Here is an 18,343-nt window from a genome sequence, read left to right on the forward strand (position 1 = left end):
ACGGGGCCATCTTCTCTCCTACTGCCTGCCTTTTCAGACCAGGTGCTGAGAAGGGGGGTGGGGGCAAGTGAGGAGGAACTCACTCTCCATATGAGGCAGGCCGAGAGCACACAGCATCACACGCAGTTCTCTCTGTCACGCTCCTCCAGAGCAGGCTTCCCTGCAAGCTGGGCCACTCCTCTTTGTGGGCAGAGTCATCTGTAACTCACACCAAATGGGCTCACACAAGAGCCAATGCTCCGTCAAATGCTGAGTCCGATTCAGAATTTCTGAGGAGTGGAAAGTAGGCAGCAGAGGAAGAAGGTGACAGAGACACAGTGTTAGTATCTGGCTGCCACGCAGGCCAGCATATGATGGGCACTCAGGTCCTGGAGGACGCTGAGGTTCTTGTAACAGACATAGTGGCAGTGACAGAAAAAGCCCCCCACCCAAGCTCTGACTCCAAAGTGTGGCCAAGACCTGCTATAGTTTGAATGCTTCTGTCTCCCCAAAATTCAATTTATTGAAATCCCAACTCCCAATGTGATGACATCTGGAGGTGGGGCCTCTGGAAGGTTATGAGGTTGGAGCTGTCATGAATGGGATTCACACCCTTATAAAAGACAGCCCAGAGGGCCCAACCCTTTCCACCATGTGGGGACACAGGGAGAAGGTACTATCCTATTTGTGAACCAAAAAGTGGGCCCTCACCAGACACTGAGTCAGCTGGCACCTTCACCTTCAACTTCCAGCCTCCACAACTGTGAGCAATGTACTTCTGTTGTTTATAAACCACCCGGTCTATGATATTTTATTACAGCAGCCTGAACGGATTTAGACGGAACCTATGGATGCACACGCACACACTCACACACTTACTCCCAAAAAGGGAAACAGTGGGTTGTGTTTGTAAGTGCAGGTGGCAGGGGCGGGGAGGGGACGCAGGTCTCTGTCTTTGTTTGCCCACTTCCGCATGGGGAAGCCACTGCCAGTTACACCACCTGAGCAGAGGGAGCTTCTCCCAGGGCCCGCCTAGGAGGGACGAACAAAACAATGGTAGTGGGCTGATGTCAATCAGGCACAAGTCCCAGGGTGGCTGAGGCTTCCCTGTCAATCCCACCCCTCTTAGCTGTCAGGTCACTCCAATCACTGCAAAGTCCAACCCAGCTCCTCCCAGAGCTCCTGGGCCCACAGGGACGTGCCACACTCCAAGCCCTGCAGCAGTTACTGTCTACAAGACAACCCTTCCAGCAACTCTGCCGGAAGGAAGCAAAAACTTCTCTAAACCCCTCCCTCATCTTGCGGTGTGAGGTAAAGGGAAGCTCAGCAGGTTACCCAAGACACAGGGCCTGAGTCTCACTGACACTGGCTTCACAATGTCTACCCCTAGATTCTCGGTAGGCCCTTCTACCACCCCAATTACTCTCTCTCACACACTCTAAACCAGCTCCCCCATCTTTTCACAGCCCACACTCCCCCGTCAAGAGCCCCAAACATCACAGGACAGTCACACTGGACTTCTCAATTCTGCTGCATGAGTTTTACCACAGCCCACACAGCTCTGATATCATCTTCTAACACTGCTGTTGGGCTACCGGGATGGCACACAGGGTTCAGAGTCCAATGACAATGATTCCATTCTAGCTCTACCTCTTGTTAGCTGTGTGACCCTGGACATAAAGATTGACCTCTCTGAGCCTTCCTCCTCACCTGTAAAAAGAGGAAAAATGCATCCATCTCATTACACAGCTGTGAGAATATAGTATTCATATATATATAGCTCTACAACAGGTATTAGCATACAGCAGGTGCTCAGTTAATTTTAACTCAGTCCCTAGGAGGCATTAGCCTGGAGACAAGGTCTGGTTCCTAAAGCAACTGCTTAATGTGTGACCCTCCCTGGGCAACTTAACCTCTCTGAACCTCCATTCTGTCTGCAAAGATCTGATGTACCCCACCTTGGTGGGGTACACCTTGGATTACTATGAGGACTAAAAGTAAAAAGAACAGGAACGCGCTTTGTAAAGCAGGACATAGTTATCTTCACTTTGTGACTAACATACCTAGTGTTGATCTCTCCCAAGTGGCCAAAGAGGCCAGGCTTTGACATTTGGAGAGGGAGAAAAGGGTCACAGATGCTGGGCACACACTAACCTCATCTGGTGTCAGGCTTCCGCCAGGGGACCAGCCCAGCCCACACAGTAAGGGTAGTGTCCAGCCAACCCTTAGGGTCCCGGGGTCTCAGGAAAATGCTAGTAAGGGAAGGGGTAGAGGGAGGGCTTTTCAGAGCCTGAAACTCAGCTACCATCAGCTTCCCTGATTAGGTCCCTCAAAGACATCCCCGGTACCTGTGAATGCGTTACTTTACATGGTAAAACGTACCGTCCTGACATGATTAAGGTTATCCGCCATGAAATGGGGAGACTAGCCTAGATTATCCAGGTGGGCCCAATCCAATGAAAAGGGTCTTTCAAAGCAGAGAGCCTTTGTTTCTGGGTTAAGGATGAAAAGGAAGAATAAGCAGGAAAGAGTCCAGGCATGAGAGGGATTCCACCCATGGAGGAAAGGGACCAAGTGCCACGGAACTCAGATGGCCTCTAAAGCTGGAAAGGACAAGGAAGCATTCACCTCCAGGGCCACCAGACAAAGACACAACCCTGCCAACACCTTGATTTTAGCACCATGACATCCAAGAGACCATTAGATAAAACTGTTAAGATAAAAAAGCCATGTGGTAAAATAGTGCAGCCACTATGGAAAACAGTATGGAGATTCCTCAAAAAATTAAACATAGAACTACCATACGTATGATCCAGCAATCTCACTCCTGAGCATACAGGCCGTGTACCTCTCACTCAAAATATGTGGGACCAGCAATGTTTCAGACATGCTGGTCTTCAGACCAGATGATTTCAGATTTTGGAATACTGGCATCATACTTACCATTGTGCATCCAAAATGCAAAAATCCAACATCCAAAATGCTTCAATGAGTACTTCCTTTGAGCATCATGTTAGAGCTCAAAAAGTTTCGGACTTTGGAATAGTTCAGATTTGGGATACTCAACCTATATACCCAAAGGAAATAAAGCAGGGACTCCCACAGACATTTGTACACCCATGTTCACAGCAGCCTAATTCACAGTAGTCAAAAGCTGGAAACAACCCAAGCGCCATCGATGGATGAATGGATAAACAAAACGAGATCTCCACATAAAAAGAGAGTATCATTCAGCCTCAGTACGGAAGAAAGCTAACATATGCTACAACGTGGATAAAACTTCAACACATTATGCTAAATGAAACAAACCAGACACAAAAGAACAAATACTTCTGATTCCACCTATATGAGGTCTCCAAAGTAGTCAAATTCATAAGGACAGAAAGTAGACTGCTGTTGGCCAGGGCTTGGGTAAGAGGGAATGGGGAGTTTACATTTCATAAGTACAGAGTCAGTTTGGGAAATGAGAACCTTCTGGAGATGCACGGTAATGACTGTTGCACAACAAAGTGAATGTATTTAACACCATTGAGCTGCACACCTAACAGTGGGTAAAATGGTAAGTTTTATGTTGTGTATATTTTTACCACAAAAAGAGTTGCATGGTTTTAAGCCACATGTTTGTAGTAATTTGTTACAGCAGTAATGGAAAACTAATTGTTGAAAACTATTTGAGGTGATGGATATATTAACTAGTTTGCTTTAATTATTTCATATTGTATTCGTAGATTATAACATCACTTTGTACACCATAAATTGACATATTATAAATGTTAATTTATAATAAAAAAAAATTTCTAAAGAAAACTACTGGCCAGGCACGGTGGCTCACGCGTGCCCTAGCACTTTGGGAGGCCGAGGTGGGTGGATTGCAAGAGGCCAGGAGTTTGAGACCAGCCTGGGCAACATAGTGAGACCATGTCTCTACTAAAAATACAAAAATTGGCCGGGCACAGTGATTCATGCCTGTAATCCCAGCACTTTGGGAGGCCGAGGCAGGTGGATCACCTGAGGTCAGGAGCTCAAGACCAGCCTGGCCAACATAGTGAAACCCCATCTCTACTAAAAATACAAAATTAGCTGGGCATGGTGGTATGCACCTGTAATCCCAGCTACTCGGGAGGCTGAGGCAGGAGAATTACTTGAACCTGAGAGGCGGAGGTTGCAGTGAGCCGAGATCATGCCATTGCATTCCAGCCTGGGCAAAAAGAGCAAACCTCCGTCTCAAAATAAAATAAAATAAAAACAAAAATACAAAAATTAGCCAGGCGTGCTGGCACATGCCTGTAGTCCCAGCTACTCAGGAATTGCTTAAACCCAGGAGGCACAGGTTGCAGTGAGCCAAGATTGTGCCACTGCACTCCAGCCTGGGTGACAGAGCAAGACTCTGTCTCAAAAAACAAAAACAAACAAACAACAACAACAAAAACTTTAAAGAAAACTAATATATACAGTGACCATTCCTTCTCTCTTCCCTTCCAGATCCTTCTATGGCATTTTCTTTCCAAGGGCCTCTCTTCTCTTTGCATGAAAGCTCTGTGAACACGTCTACCTAACTCAGCCAGCTTTCTTCAACAAGGGAAGTATTAAACCACCAACACTACAAAAAAACCCTTTCCAACAATGAAGCAGGAACCAGGTGCTTGCCTCTCCCACGTGTCGGGAACAGGCTCGTTACAGGTGTGTTAACTTGAATTACCAGTCAACATGAGTCACCAGGGGACTTGGGCCCTCAGTGGCTTCCGTGTGGCCAGTCTACGCAGGCCCAGTCAGCATTTGCCAGTCAGCATTTGCCCAGTCAGATTTGCACAGGCAGGGCCATCACACCCCATCGGCCAAGACCTCGCAACCGGGATGCCAGAGGCCAGTTCAGCACCTCAGAGACGACTCAGTTCACTCCCACCAACCCCACCTCACCCCATTTCACAAACGGGAAAACTGGCATGTGGCATGCGAAGGTGATACAGCAGGAGCCTAAGAGGGCTGATGCCCAATCCCCACTCCCAGGCTAGAGCTCGTCGTTCCCAGGGCAGGGTGGGTGGGTGGAGAGGCTTCCTGTCCTCAGAGCCGCTGGCAGACTCAGGCCCAGTTCTTTAGGATGATTCTTTTTGTTCCATCAGGCGGGCAGCCCGTGAGAGTTCAAGCCTGGGTTGCTGCTTCCTGCCCGAGGCAACAGCAGGTACAGTGGGAAGACCAGGGCTGAGGAGAGATTAATTTTGCAATATTGGGGAATGACTGCCTTCCAGGAAACACACTGAAGGAGGAAGAGATGTGATAAAATCCTGCCCCTCCTGTACATTTCACCTATGTACTTTAATCAGATTTTTATGGTCTCCCTCTTCATACAGACAGCAAAGGGTCACAGGACATCTGAGAAAGTCTATACCAAGAAAGGGAGAGACCAAAACAGAAGAAAAGGAATCAAAGAAACAGACAATGATGAGAAGCAGAGGACAAAAATATAATCAATAATATCCTCAGTGACGGAAGAGAAAATATTATATCCACAAAGCAAAAAGGTCAGCAAAGCAATCATTGTGAAATTTGAGAACACAAGAGGCAAAAGAAAGATACTAAAACTTTAGAAAAGAAAGAACAAGGGTCCTTTTTAGGGGAACTGGAAGGACACTGGACTTCAACAGCCAGACTGGAAACTAGAAGATAACAGAATAATGTGTTCAGTGTTTGGGAAGGAAATTATTTTCAGTTTATAATTGTATAGCCAGCTAAATTAACCACTACTGTATAGAGATATTTGGAATGGATATTTCTATCCATTAGGGAGGGACAGAGATATTTGCAGGCACACAAGCTTCAAAAACAAAAACAAAACAAAACAAAACGAAACAAAATCTACCTTCCATGCACTTTTCTTAGGAACTTCTGGATGATTTCAGCAAAATGAGAACATACATAAGGAAAATAAAGAAAATAAAATATATAGGATCTAGGAACAGGAAAATCTAACACAGAAGACTGTAAAAAGATGTCCCTGGACAACAGCTGAGCAGCAGGCCTGGGGAGCAACTAGGCCAGTTTGGAACAATAGATACACAGAAAATCAGGCCCCCAAGCAGGGACAGCATCCACTTGAGGAATAATGGGACAGGAAGGATTGTACTCCTAATGTGTGACCACAGCACAATACTGGCACAGCATCGAACAATACAATTTATGGTCACAATAATGCAGACATTAAATATTGATGTATATATTGGTTCCTAATCTATCAAGCAGGAAGTCAACATATTTCAAAACTGATAAATTAAGAAACAGTCATATAAGCCTATTCATTAAAAATAAAGAGTTAAAAATGGTTAACTCTGGAGAAAGAGGGAAAGAGGAAGGATGTGTCGGGACTGCTGGCTTCATTATAAGCCTTTTGGATCAACATATTTGGCTTTCTTCATTTTTTATTATAAAATGTTTATAATATAGCAATAAATACAACATATAGATGAATTATAAAGCATAATAAAATAAGCATCCTTTATTATCTAACTTTAGAAAGAGAATATTACTTCTGCCAGGCGCAGTGTAATCGCAGCACTTTGGGAGGCCAAGGCGGGCAGATCACTTGAGGTCAGGAGTTCGAGATCAGCCTGGCCAACATGGCAAAACCCCGTCTCTACTAAAAATACAGAAATTAGTCTGGTGCGGAGACGCATGCCTATACTCCCAGCTAATTTCTGTAATTTTAGTAGAGATGGGGTTTCGCCATGTTGACCAGCCTGGTGAACTACATTCTACAACTGCTTTCTGAAAAAACAGGCACATATTTTTTAGGGGAAAGTTAAAATCAAACACTAGCAGCCAATCTGTGAGACTGGTACCAGCATCTGCAGTAGGTCCAGGTTTTGTGGGGCCGTAAGCTTACACAATGTTAGCAGCCCTCTTCAGGACAAAGAATACAAAACATCTTAGTTTTCTGCGAATGTTACAAATCATAGGACTCTGTGAACTCACTGCTAGTGCCCCTCCCACGGCCCCTCACTAGGGTGCTTCAAGTCCAGGGGCCTGAAGCTTCCGTTTCATTAGCTTCACAGCAATCCCACCTGGGTTTATGGAGGCACCAGGGGCTGGGCTAGACTCCCCGGGATAGGGAAGAAAAAAATAAAGTCCTGGCCTGCATCATGCTTTCCAACTACATGGGGAGATAAACACAATAGCGCACTTCCAGGAAACACACACTACAATATTTAAGAGCCACTCCCAGGAAGAGTGCGGGGGAAGACAAAGAATTCAGAAAATGTGTTCCCTGGGAGTGGAGCATAGGGGCGTCTGAGAAACTGGCCTCACTCTGAGGGGCCTTGGCAAACCTAAGCCCTCCCGGCCTCGTCTACCTCACCTATTTTCAGTGAGTGCGCCTGCAGGGCCTCAGGGGTCTGCATGCTGCCTCTCAGAACCTGGGGCTCCTGAAGGTTTTGGAGCTCAATAGCATTATTTCATTGGAGGGAGGAAAGGGCTGCAAAAGGGAGACTCTGGCTTAAATCTTTCAAAAATATTAAAACGGGAACTCTGGCAACAAGGGTCCCACATTTCTGCATGGTGACACTCGGCTAGGGCTGGCAACAACTGCGCACCTCCCTCCCTCTCTCCTTCAGCTGCCGGGGCTGTCCTTGCAGGAATCTGCATTTGTGATCACAGGAGTAGAGGTTTACCAGGGCTCTTCCAGTTGTGATGAGCCATCTCATCTCCTTATGAATGGCCAGCACAGGCCCTTCTCTCACCACAGGCTGAGGAAGAGAAGTGAAGAAGACTGAAGAGTGTGATGGCAGCAGGGTATCCCCTGGCCTCTCCTGGAGAGGCCCTGATGCCCATCAGCCAGTCCTCCGGGCCTGTTCAAACCACTCTGGAAGCTCAGCCCCTTCAAGCCTGGGAGACTTAACAGAGTGTATATTCCAGCTCCAAATGGCTGAGCACCCCTGCTCTGCTTAGAAGCCTCAGGAAACCTTTCCAAATATCCCTTATCAAGGGCTGCTCTTCAGATGGTGACAAGCTCCCCAGTCAGCCACATGCAGCAGGAAGTTGAGGGACCTGCAGCTCACTCTGGAGGAGAGAACACCTTCACTTGGGAATGGGCTGACCCTTCTGCAGCTGGCATCCTAAGCTGTGTCAAGCAGTCTGGAGCCAAGAGTCATTCACACTGGGCCACTGAGGAACAGCAAGAAAACAGAAGGTACCTCAGGGACATGCATGATGGAGAGAAGCACAGAAAATGCATGTCCTTAGCCCAGTCCAGCTCAGCACTTTCCCTTTTCAGGACACCTCTGCTTAGGTGGTCCCTCTAGCTGGTCTGACCTCCTGTCTCCTGGCCTTCCCTGAGTCCAGATGAAGTTCCACCTTGTATTAGTTCATTTTCACACTGCTGATAAGATATAACCGAGACTGGGCAATTTACAAAAGAAAGAGGTTTAATGGACTCAGTTCCACGTGACTGGGGAGGCCTCACAATCATGGCGGAAGGTGAAAGGCACATCTCATATGGCAGCAGACAAGAAGAGAGCTTGTGCAGGGAAAGTCCCCTTTATAAAAGTATCAGATCTTGTGAGACTCATTCACTATCATGAGAACAGCATGGGAAAGACCTGCCCCCATGGTTCAGTTACCTCCCACCAAGTCCCTTCCACAACCCGTGGGAATTTGAGATTTGGGTGGGGACACAGCCAAACCATATCATATCTCTCTCAGGAAACCCACCCTGATCTCCCAGCCACAATGCTCACTCTTCCTGGAACTCTCCCAGCACTTGTCCTAAAATGTTTTCCATCTTCTCTAGTGTTCTAATAAGCTCCCCTTTTTCTAACTTCTAGGATAGATACACATATTACCTCCCTATATATTAGCTCATTAACTGCCACAATGCCCCTATTGGATAGGTATTATCATCCTCATTTTATAAGCAAGGGAACCAAGGCTGAGCTGACTCTTGACATGCAAAGGTCACACACCCAAGTGCCAGAGCCAGACACTCTTTTCCCAGGCCTCCCCATGAGAGCATCCGTGCTACAGGCTGTAGGACAGGCCTCTCTTCCTGTCCCCCACCACCACCTGCCACAGGGCTTGCACTGTGAGGCCCCTGACACATACTGAATACTGGCAGGAACCCCGGTGGACCCTGACTCATTTCTTCCACTCTCTGGGTGGCACCTATTTGGTGTCTCTATTACATAGGCCCCAGGAATTCTGGGGGCAGGGAGGACACATCTAGGACATTCCCCTCTCTCCCCCACCCCAAGGCAGGACCTTAAATGATGTAAGTGGGTGTATGAACATCCCCAGCTCTACTGAGAAGGGGGTGGGGGCCCTGGGCGGGCATTCCAGAGCCCCAGTGTCCTGCCCTTGCTGGTCACAGGTGCCATTAAGTCACCGAAGCCAGCCAGCTAGCCTCAGGGCAGCACTCCACCAATCCTGACCGTATTTTCCCAGGCATGAAACAAAAAATCTACACAGGTGCTGTTAAGCATTCAACTCCCCACCCACATACCAAGAACTAAAATAGCTGCAGCCTATGTTAATCATTAGCCAGGCTGCGCCTCAGACCTTCCCTCTGAGGGCTGGCACCTGGGGCAGCTCAGCCTGGAGAAACTCCAGGCAAGACAGGCTGGGAGAGTGGCAACGGCAGCGTCTGGAGCCTCACCAAGGGGCTGAACTTAAGCAAGTAGGTTCTGAAAGACACTTCTTCAAGATAAAGTCAATCCCCAGTGCACTAGCATTTGGATTACATAAGAATCCTAAAATATTGGAGCTGGAAGGGGCCTTCATGAATCACTTCATTCAACCAGTTTATTTTATTTGAGGTGGGAGCTGAGGCCCAGAGAGCAGAAGGACTCTGCCTGAGGTCTCAGAGCTGGCTGGGGGCAGGACAATGACTAGAACCACATCTCTGGATTTCCAGGCCAGTGCATTACGAACCAGGCGGGTCCCCCACCACTCAGCGTATTTCTGAGCTCCATCCCACCTTCTCAGGCTGGAGAATGGACTTGAGAATTACAAAAGTTAAACCCCGGAAAGAGAGAAGAAAGTAACTGCTGCCTCCCAAATAATGTCCCATATAATCAAGCCACACAGAAAAGAATCAGCCGCTCCACAGGAGTCTTATGACCCTGTTTCTCTCCAGAACACCTCCCTATGACAACAGAGAATGGGGGTTGGCAACCACTGCTCTGATCTCTCAAGGATATTTCCAGCCATGGAGACCGAACATCAGCCCCACCTCAGTTGAGGGTTCAAAGGGCCTCTGCCCTCAAACTCTCCTAGAAACAGTCACATAGGTGTCACATTTGGGGTTGAAGAAGGCAAGTTGGGAGGAGGTAGCACAAAAAAATAACCCCTATCCCACTGGGTCTTGGAGGGGGCCCCTGGATCCCATGGGGTCTGGAAGATCTGGTGGTGGCTGCAGCGATGGAGCATGTGGATGCCAGACCTGATGGTTGGGAGCAGCAGACGACTCTCGGGGCATCGGCAAAGCCACAGCAGCTTGCCAGTCTGTGCACCAGCCCACAGGAACAGAAGCTGCCTTTCTTGCACTGCCTGCGGGCTTGCCACTGTCATGAGAAACCATTCCCACTTCCTAACCTGAGGAACACACGCTTAGCCAATAGCAAGACTGATAAGCACAGTAGTAGTTTCAAATTCAGGAGAGCAGTGGGTGGTGTTCCAGAAACTTCTGGTTGTCCTCCTCAACCATCTGTTCTCTATTGCTTTAGTAACAGAACACTCACCATAGCCTGGCACACAGCAGCCCCAACTAAGGACTGTTTCCCAGACCCCTAGCAGCTAGGAGGGCCTGCCATGAGGATGTGAAAGTGAGCTGTCTTGGGCCATGCAGGTAAGGGAAGCACCTGATGGTGCTACCCAACATGTGGCCCGGAGACTGGCGGCATTACACAATCTGAGAGCCTGTAAGCAATTAAAATGCTCAGGTCACATCACAGACCTCCCAAATCAGAATGATTCAGGGTGCAGTCCAAGAATCTATGCTTTAACAAGCCTTCCAGATTGTTCTTATACATGCTCAAGTTTGAAAACCACAGCCCTCAAGAATGCTAGGGACAACAGTCTGTAAGGAGCCTGGTGCCTAGACAACCTCATAGAACACTCACTTAACTTCGACTGATTTTTCAAGAAAGAGTGAGAGAGTGAGAGAGACAGAGAGAGAGAGAGAGAGAGAGAGGATCCTCTCTTCATTCACAGCCAAATCTGAAACGTAATACAGGGGGCGTGGGGAAGATGATGATGAGAAACTTAACCCAAACAGCAAAAATCAGGAAAGGAATAACATGCAAGTATAATAAATAATAAGCAAGATGTAAAGAATAAAATCAAGTATATCTGGCATGTGAACAGTCAGAATTCCTCTACCAAAGACAGAAACCACGCAATTAGGTTTGTTGTTGTTATCATTGCCTTCTGTCAACCTCCATCCACCCTCAACCATGTGCTGATTATAAGAGAAACAAATTTTATTTATGAAGATTCCATTTTCAAGATAAACTTCTTTCTTTTTTTTTTTTTTTGAGACCGAGTCTCGCTCTGTCGTCCAGGCTGGAGTGCAGTGGTGCGATCTCGGCTCACTGCAAGCCCCACCTCCCGGGTTCATGCCATTCTCCTGCCTCAGCCTCCCAAGTAGCTGGGACTACGGGCACCCGCCAGCACGCCCAGCTAATTTTTTATATTTTTAGTAGAGATGAGGTTTCACCGCGTTAGCCAGGATGGTCTTGATCTCCTGATCTCGTGTTCCGCCCACCTTGGCCTCCCAAAGTGCTGGGATTACAGGCGTGAGCCACAGCGCCCAGCCTAGATAAACTTTTTTAAGTGAGAAAGAGATATTTAAAACTAACGGTTGGGCAAAGACATACCAAATAAATGCAAAGAAAAACCAGAGGTGGAAATATTAATATTAAAAATAGGCTGGGCACAGTGGTTGGCCAGGTGCAGTGGCTCATGTCTGTAATCCCAGAACTTTGGGAAGCTGAGGTGGGCAGATTACTTGAGCCCAGGAGTTTGAGACCAGCCTAGGCAAAACCCCATCTCTACCAAAAATACAAAACTTAGTCTGGTCTCAAAATAAATAAAAATGAAAAAATATGTAAAATTCAAAAGTACATACGTGGAAGACTTTTCAATAATCCTGCCTTAGCAGGCCAAGGGGTTTTCCAGCCATTTCTCTCTGGCATTTGCCTCTATCTGTAAACACAGGACTTGGAGAACTACTCACTAGGATCTCAGGGTACAACAAGGCGTAGGCTAGTCCAGCCCGCTGAGAAAGTTTATGTGGCTTAAAACACAAGCACAGAGACGAGCTTACAACTTGGGGCCCACGTCTTTCTGACCTCTGCCCTGGGAAGTGTTTGTACTGGCTACTCTGTCAAAAGCTCATTTTGCTGCCTCGAATGAGGAAGGAAATGCGTAAATAAGAGGCACAGCAGTCCGCTCCTTGGACCTACAGGAAGCGGGCAAGAATTGCAAAGTAAGAGAAGAGGCTCCCAGGCAACGTCCCAGGAGTTTGCAAGCAAATCTCACTTTATCCACCCCTCCTAAAAATCTGGCTATCATGGGGACCATGAGGACAGCCAAGGACAGGGAGCTCATGATCATCAGTGAGACCTGATTACTAACTGCTCCGTGTGAGCCTGAACAGAAACTAAAGGGGCATGGCTTGAATGTCCTCTGATGCCTGCGTTAAAATTTCTGAGCCTTTCACTTATTATCTTATAAAATGCACTTATTTATTAATTTTAAGACTATAAAGAAAAGAGATTCTTCCAGATCCTTGGCCACGTATTCTCCTAAAACATAGACAATATGGAATTTAAGGCCAAAGACCAAAGGCATTAAATAACCAGCAAATGACACAAGGTAGGAAGATCAGCTTGTTTAGCATGTATACACAAAATACAAAAGCCAAATTAAAAAGGCTAGAACTCCCACAAATATAAATAGAGCTGGACTTTAAAAAACTACAGTGAGAGTTTTTGTTATACCTCTCAGAATCTGACAGCCAGGCAAGCAGGGATATAAGGGCAACTGAAGTTAGGAGATCTATCTAAAATCAGTGTCCCGCAGAGTACCTATTTTCTCTTTTCACGCCCATGAAACATGTTAATATTTATCATGCAGTTGGCCACAAAGAAAATTTAATACCAGCCAGGTGCAGTGGCTCCTGTAATCCCAGCACTTTGGGAGGCTGAGGCGGGGTGGGGGGACTGCTTGAGGCCAGGGTTTTGAGACCAGCCTGGGCAACATGCTTCATTCACTCATTCACTCATTCATGAAAATGAATCCATTTTGTGAAAGGAGCAAACCCTTGCAGGCACCTAGGTCTGCCTGAGCACGGAGTGCCATGGGGAGGGATGTCGGTGGCAGGCCATCCACATGTTCCCTTCTGGGATTAGAAAGGGAGCAGGAGGGTAAATCGAGGCAACAGGGTCAAACACGTCCTCCTCGCCTTCAAAGCCACCATTTCAGAGCCTGTCTAAACTTACTATCATCAGATCCTCATGTCCTGCTACTCCTCACCCATTCATTCCAACCTCGCTTCTGCTCCCATCATCCCACCAAAGCAGCGAAGGCAGCTGCATCTTCTCCATGTCACTCACCACAGCCGCGATGCCAAGCTGACTACTCCATCCCACGAAGCAGACTCACCCTGGCTCCTGGGATACAACTCTGTGCTGGCTTTCTGGGCCCCTCTCAGGCAGCTCTTTTTCTGGGTCCTTTATAGGCTCATCTTCCTTTACTCAGCTGTTCAAGGTGAGTTCTTCCATCTCGCTGTGCCCATGACTTCAAACACAAACACAACCTAGACAAATGTCTGTCTAGCCAAGACTCCTCCTGAGCCCCAGACCCACCAGCTTATTTGGTATCTCAAAGATACCTCAAACACAGTATGTCCAAAACCAAATACATGATCTTCTTCATCCTCCAAACCTGGTCCTCATCCAGTGTCCCATGTCTCAGGGACACCAGGGGGATGACTCTAGGGTGAGTGGGGGCGGTCTCTCCTTTTAAGCACACCATGCAGGGTGAGGCCAACAGTGGGTTCTCAGTAATGAGCAGTTCTACCGGAACATGCCTTGTCACCTACTTCCTAAAAATAGCCGTGACCTTTTTAGTGGACACAGCAAGCTCACATCTGCTATCACCACTCCTTCCCCACTGACACATGCACCCTTTCCCCCAGCGGTGCCACTCCCCAGGCTGGATGTGCCATATGCTCTCCAGCCTCCCCGTGGGTAGCCTCCACATTTCTCCTCTCTGCCCTCACTCAGATTTCCCCCCATCTCAAGTCCTCCAAGTCAGCCACCCCCAGGTGTGAGGGGCAGGGGACATCTGACTTCCCTCTCAATTTCCTTTCCTTCTTTTCTGCTAAGGCGGAGCCTAAGCCCCTGGAAAACTAGAGATCTCAGAACCAAGCTTTGACCACCGCATGCTCCACCCCCTGCTTCACAGCTCCTGGCAGTCACACACCCACTATATCAACATTGTCATTACCACCCCCTAACTGATCTCAAACCCCTTTGCAAACATCTTCTCATCTGATTCTCCATTCCAGGCAGGAATTTTATCATCCAGAACTGTTCTGTGTGTGGGAGGCTCAGTGTGGCTGGGTGGTTTGTCCCAGGATACCCAGCACAGAGAACTCTGTCCCCCAATTTCTTGGTTGCCCCCACCCATTCCTTCCTCACTTCAGCATGGGCAAGGCCAGCTGTGGTCTGGGTCACTGTTCAGGCTGTACTTTTAGGATCCTCCCAAATAACAAACAACTATGTGACTATCAGGTCTTTATTTCATGGGTTATAGGAGACAGGATCAGTAGGCCTAATGTGTAACAGTTTCAGCGGTTATCAGAGAGTTCCACTGAATTGCAACAATTCCCTTTAAAAGCACAAACGCCCACCAAGAAAACCTCAGTTTCTTCATGAATCCTAAGAGCTTTCCTATCTAGGTATCACTCAAAATTCCCACTATTCCGGGAGTAATGGGATCAGAGAGTGCTGCAGAGAAAAATCCACAGAAAGTGAAAAGTCTGTTTCCTTGGCAGTGCTGGTGAAGCACACCCTTGCACACACGCTTCCCCATGGGACCCAGTGCCAGGAACTGCTTCAGGCTTATGGGGGAAGACGGTGGCAAAGAAGAGAGAGGAGGCCGGGCACGGTGACTCACTCCTGTAATCCCAGCACTTTGGAAGGCTAAGGCGGGCAGATCATCTGAGGTCAGGAGTTCAGGACCAGCCTGGCCAACATGGTGAAGCCCCGTCTCTACTAAAAATACAAAAATTAGCCGGGCATGGTAGCGCATGCCTGTAATCCCAGCTACTCAGGAGGCCGAGGGAGGAGAATCATTTAAACCCCGGGAGCAGAGGTTGCAGTGAGCCAAGACTGCACCACTGCACTCCAGCCTGGGCGACAGAATGAGATCTGTCTCAACAACAACAACAAAAAAGACAGAGGAAGAAGAGGGGTGAATCCAGGAGGAAGGAGGGGGTGCACCAGAAAGGTCCTGAAACCTCTGATGTTCCAGCATTCAGCATGCATTTTGGTTCCACATTCACCTCCTGCCCACATCAGTTTCTTTTCTCTATTCTACAGTTCCCAAGAAGAACCCACACTAACCTATTCTGTCTCAACTCCCACTCCTGTCATCCCAAGTCACACATCACCTCCCCAATCAAGTGAACTAGGCATCACTAATCAATCCTGGCCTTCTAGACACGTCCACCCAGGGTGGGCCCTTTCTATAATATCATGCATAAAGGCATCAGATGGGGCTTCCACTCCCATCTCTTAGTCCCAATTCATCTCCATCTCACCCTCCCCACATTTCTCTGCCTATCCAAATCCAGCCTTCAAGGTCCTATACTTTAACCACAGGGAAACTACTTCCCTGTGCTGCCTCTGTTGTTCAACTAACGACAACTAATTTTCTAAGCACCCACATTAGGCAAGGCCCATCCTGAGTGCTACCACCAAGAGGTAAGTCAGAAACAGCCTCCACCCTCCAGAGTCAGAAGATAGGGCAGAGATAAGCCACATGGCCACACAAATACTACGCACAAGGCGAGAGATGAGAACTGAGTCAGTGCTGGAGGGGCTGAGTGAGCTCAGAGCATATCCCATCCCTCCTGCTGGGCAGCAGGCACCGGGATGGCTCCCAGGAGGGTGGAGAATCCTGGGCCAGACGGGGAGGGAGGGCATTCCAGGAAGACAGACAGCATGAGCTTAGCATGAGCTAAGCCAGAAAGATGGTTCAGGAGAAGCGCATTTCAACTTTAGCTGAACCTTCCACTGCTACTATTTACTGACCCTTACACCTGATTATTTATGACCCAGGCCTGCCTCACACACTTTATGGCTAATCTGGGTGACACCCATCTGGGACACACAAGTGTGGTGCAGCAGTCACCACCTGTTCTGACTGGTCCGTACCTGAGCGCTGTATGGTTATTAAATGAATGAATGCACTGAATCTCACAACAAACCTGTGAGGCAGGGATTAGTATTACCCCCATTTTACAGATGAGGAAACCAAAGCACAGACAATAGTCAGAGACAAGATAGCAAGGTATGCAGGAGCCTGAAGTAGTGGGCACCCAATGCCAGGGCAACAAACTGCCCTGGCACCTCACCTGGCCTCTCTTGTCAGGGAACACCTTGCAGCACAAAGAATGCGTTTAGGAAAGGGGGCCTGTTAATCCTCCTGGAATCCCCAACAGTTGACTGCCGCATAAAAGGAATGAGGAAAGCAATGAGAGAGCCAGTGAAGGGTGAGCATGCCCTGCAAACCTTTAGTCCCTGTTGCGTGGGCAGGGCAGGGGCTCCGCCTCACAGCTCCACTCCATGCCTAAGGCAGAGAACAGATGGGAGAACCACCACAAACGCCCTATCTCTACAGAGAGGTCACTGATTGGAGGGCAGAGACAGAAATGCCCCGGGCCGACTGTTTCCAGCTTGGGCTAGCACTGGCTGCCTTAACTTTTCCCCTCCAAAGTCTCTAGGTGACAAATTTCGCGTGTCTCCTTTAAACCAACAGACCGTTTTACCTTTCTAAGTCTTAAGGGCCTGGCCTGCACCCATGGGGAGATACAAGTCCAGGAATCCCTTCCTGAAACTGGGGATCAAAGTTGGGGAAGGGGCGAAGGGAGGCACAACATCGGGGATGGCTCCCGCATTCTCTCAAACATTGGGGAGAGTTCCTTACAAATAAACTGCAATGGTAGCAGCTCCCATGAATGTGCGTGCTCCCAGTTACGGAGGAAAGTTCCTGAAGATAGCCTTGTCTGCTTGCTCTCCCCCAGCCTTGCCTGAAAGAGCGCGCACACCCCGGAAGGCCCCCGCGGGGCTGCGGGGCTCGGCCTCCGGCATCCCTCCAGCCACCCGTTGCCTCCTCCGCCCAGGGTCACGGCCCCCGGCCTTACCCAAGCCCAGACTGAGACCCTGACCCCTGAGCCCGCGGGGGGCCGGCGAGTGCACCCCGACCGCACAGGAGGGGGCAGCCCCCGACGCCGAAGCTTATTGAGGGGGCTGCCAAGCCGACACGGCCAGCCCTGGACCCGCCGACGCCTCCTCTGTCCCCCACCTCCACGCCTGTAATGCAACCAGGAAGCAGCAGGGTCGCGCTGGGCTGGGCGCGGGGCAGCCCCGGGCCTCACCTGCGGTGCCGCGGTGCACTGCCGCCGCCTGGTCCCAGGCCCCCGGCCGGCCCGGGACCCTCACTCACCTGGCCACGGGGACTCGGGACGCGAGGGGCGAAATGGGACTTGGGCGGGAGTGGCTCTCTCCGCGGGCGTCCCGGACGCCGTGCCTGGGTTCTGCCTGGCGCTGTGTCCCACTCCCGCTCGCGGGGCACTCGGGGCACTGGGGAGTCGCGGGCGCCGCAGCCTTCAGGGCGGGGCGGGAGGAGGAGCCTGCCGGGCGGAAAACTCCGCGGGCGCGGTTGCCCCAGGCGCCGGGGGAAGGGCAGGGAAGGGGCGAGGCCTGAGCGCGGCCCCGCCCCGAGATGAGGCTTGGGCAGGGCGGGCCCGCGAGCAGCAGCGCCCTTCCGGCTGCGCAGCTGCTCCAGGACGTCTCCGGCTCTGGAGGTCCCTCTGTCGCCCCTAACCCCCTGCAGCGCCCGGTGCAGCGCAGAGCCGCATTCGCCCTCCTGCAGGGGTGGGCATTTCCTAAATCCTCTCCAGCCCCGTGTGCGTCGTTAGTGACTCTCTTTAAGGTAAAGAAAACTTTTTACACTGAAAAGGTCAAACACATTTCTTTCATATCAACACTCAGTGGTGGTGGAGGGGGGAAGGTCACGCACAGTATGTGAGGAAGGGAGCGGTCAGTGACTATCATGGGAAACCTGACCAACCACCCAGCCGTCAAGG

The 18,343-nt window shown here is 49.4% G+C and overlaps 1 protein-coding gene across 7 annotated transcripts in view; it reads right to left on the reverse strand.

Annotated features, from left to right (window-relative positions):
• Positions 1-17,948, reverse strand: part of ANXA11 (annexin A11) — a 47,171-nt gene extending 29,223 nt beyond the window's left edge. For 2 of the 7 annotated variants that reach the window (XM_017962849.3, XM_009214496.3), the window contains exons 1-2: positions 17,701-17,872; positions 84-269 (exon numbers count right to left, since the gene is read on the reverse strand). In XM_017962849.3, coding sequence (XP_017818338.1) covers positions 84-117 — 34 coding nt within the window. In that variant the 5' untranslated portion in view covers positions 118-269; positions 17,701-17,872. Of the gene's footprint in view, positions 1-83; positions 270-13,580; positions 13,765-17,632; positions 17,658-17,700 lie in introns of those variants that run through there. The other 5 variants (XM_009214504.3, XM_009214497.2, XM_009214501.2 and 2 more) reach the window with 5 other exon arrangements.
• Between the last annotated feature and the right edge of the window lie 395 nt (positions 17,949-18,343).

The sequence above is a fragment of the Papio anubis genome, chromosome 11, assembly GCF_008728515.1.
Source record: "Papio anubis isolate 15944 chromosome 11, Panubis1.0, whole genome shotgun sequence".
NCBI classification, from domain to species: domain Eukaryota; kingdom Metazoa; phylum Chordata; class Mammalia; order Primates; family Cercopithecidae; genus Papio; species Papio anubis.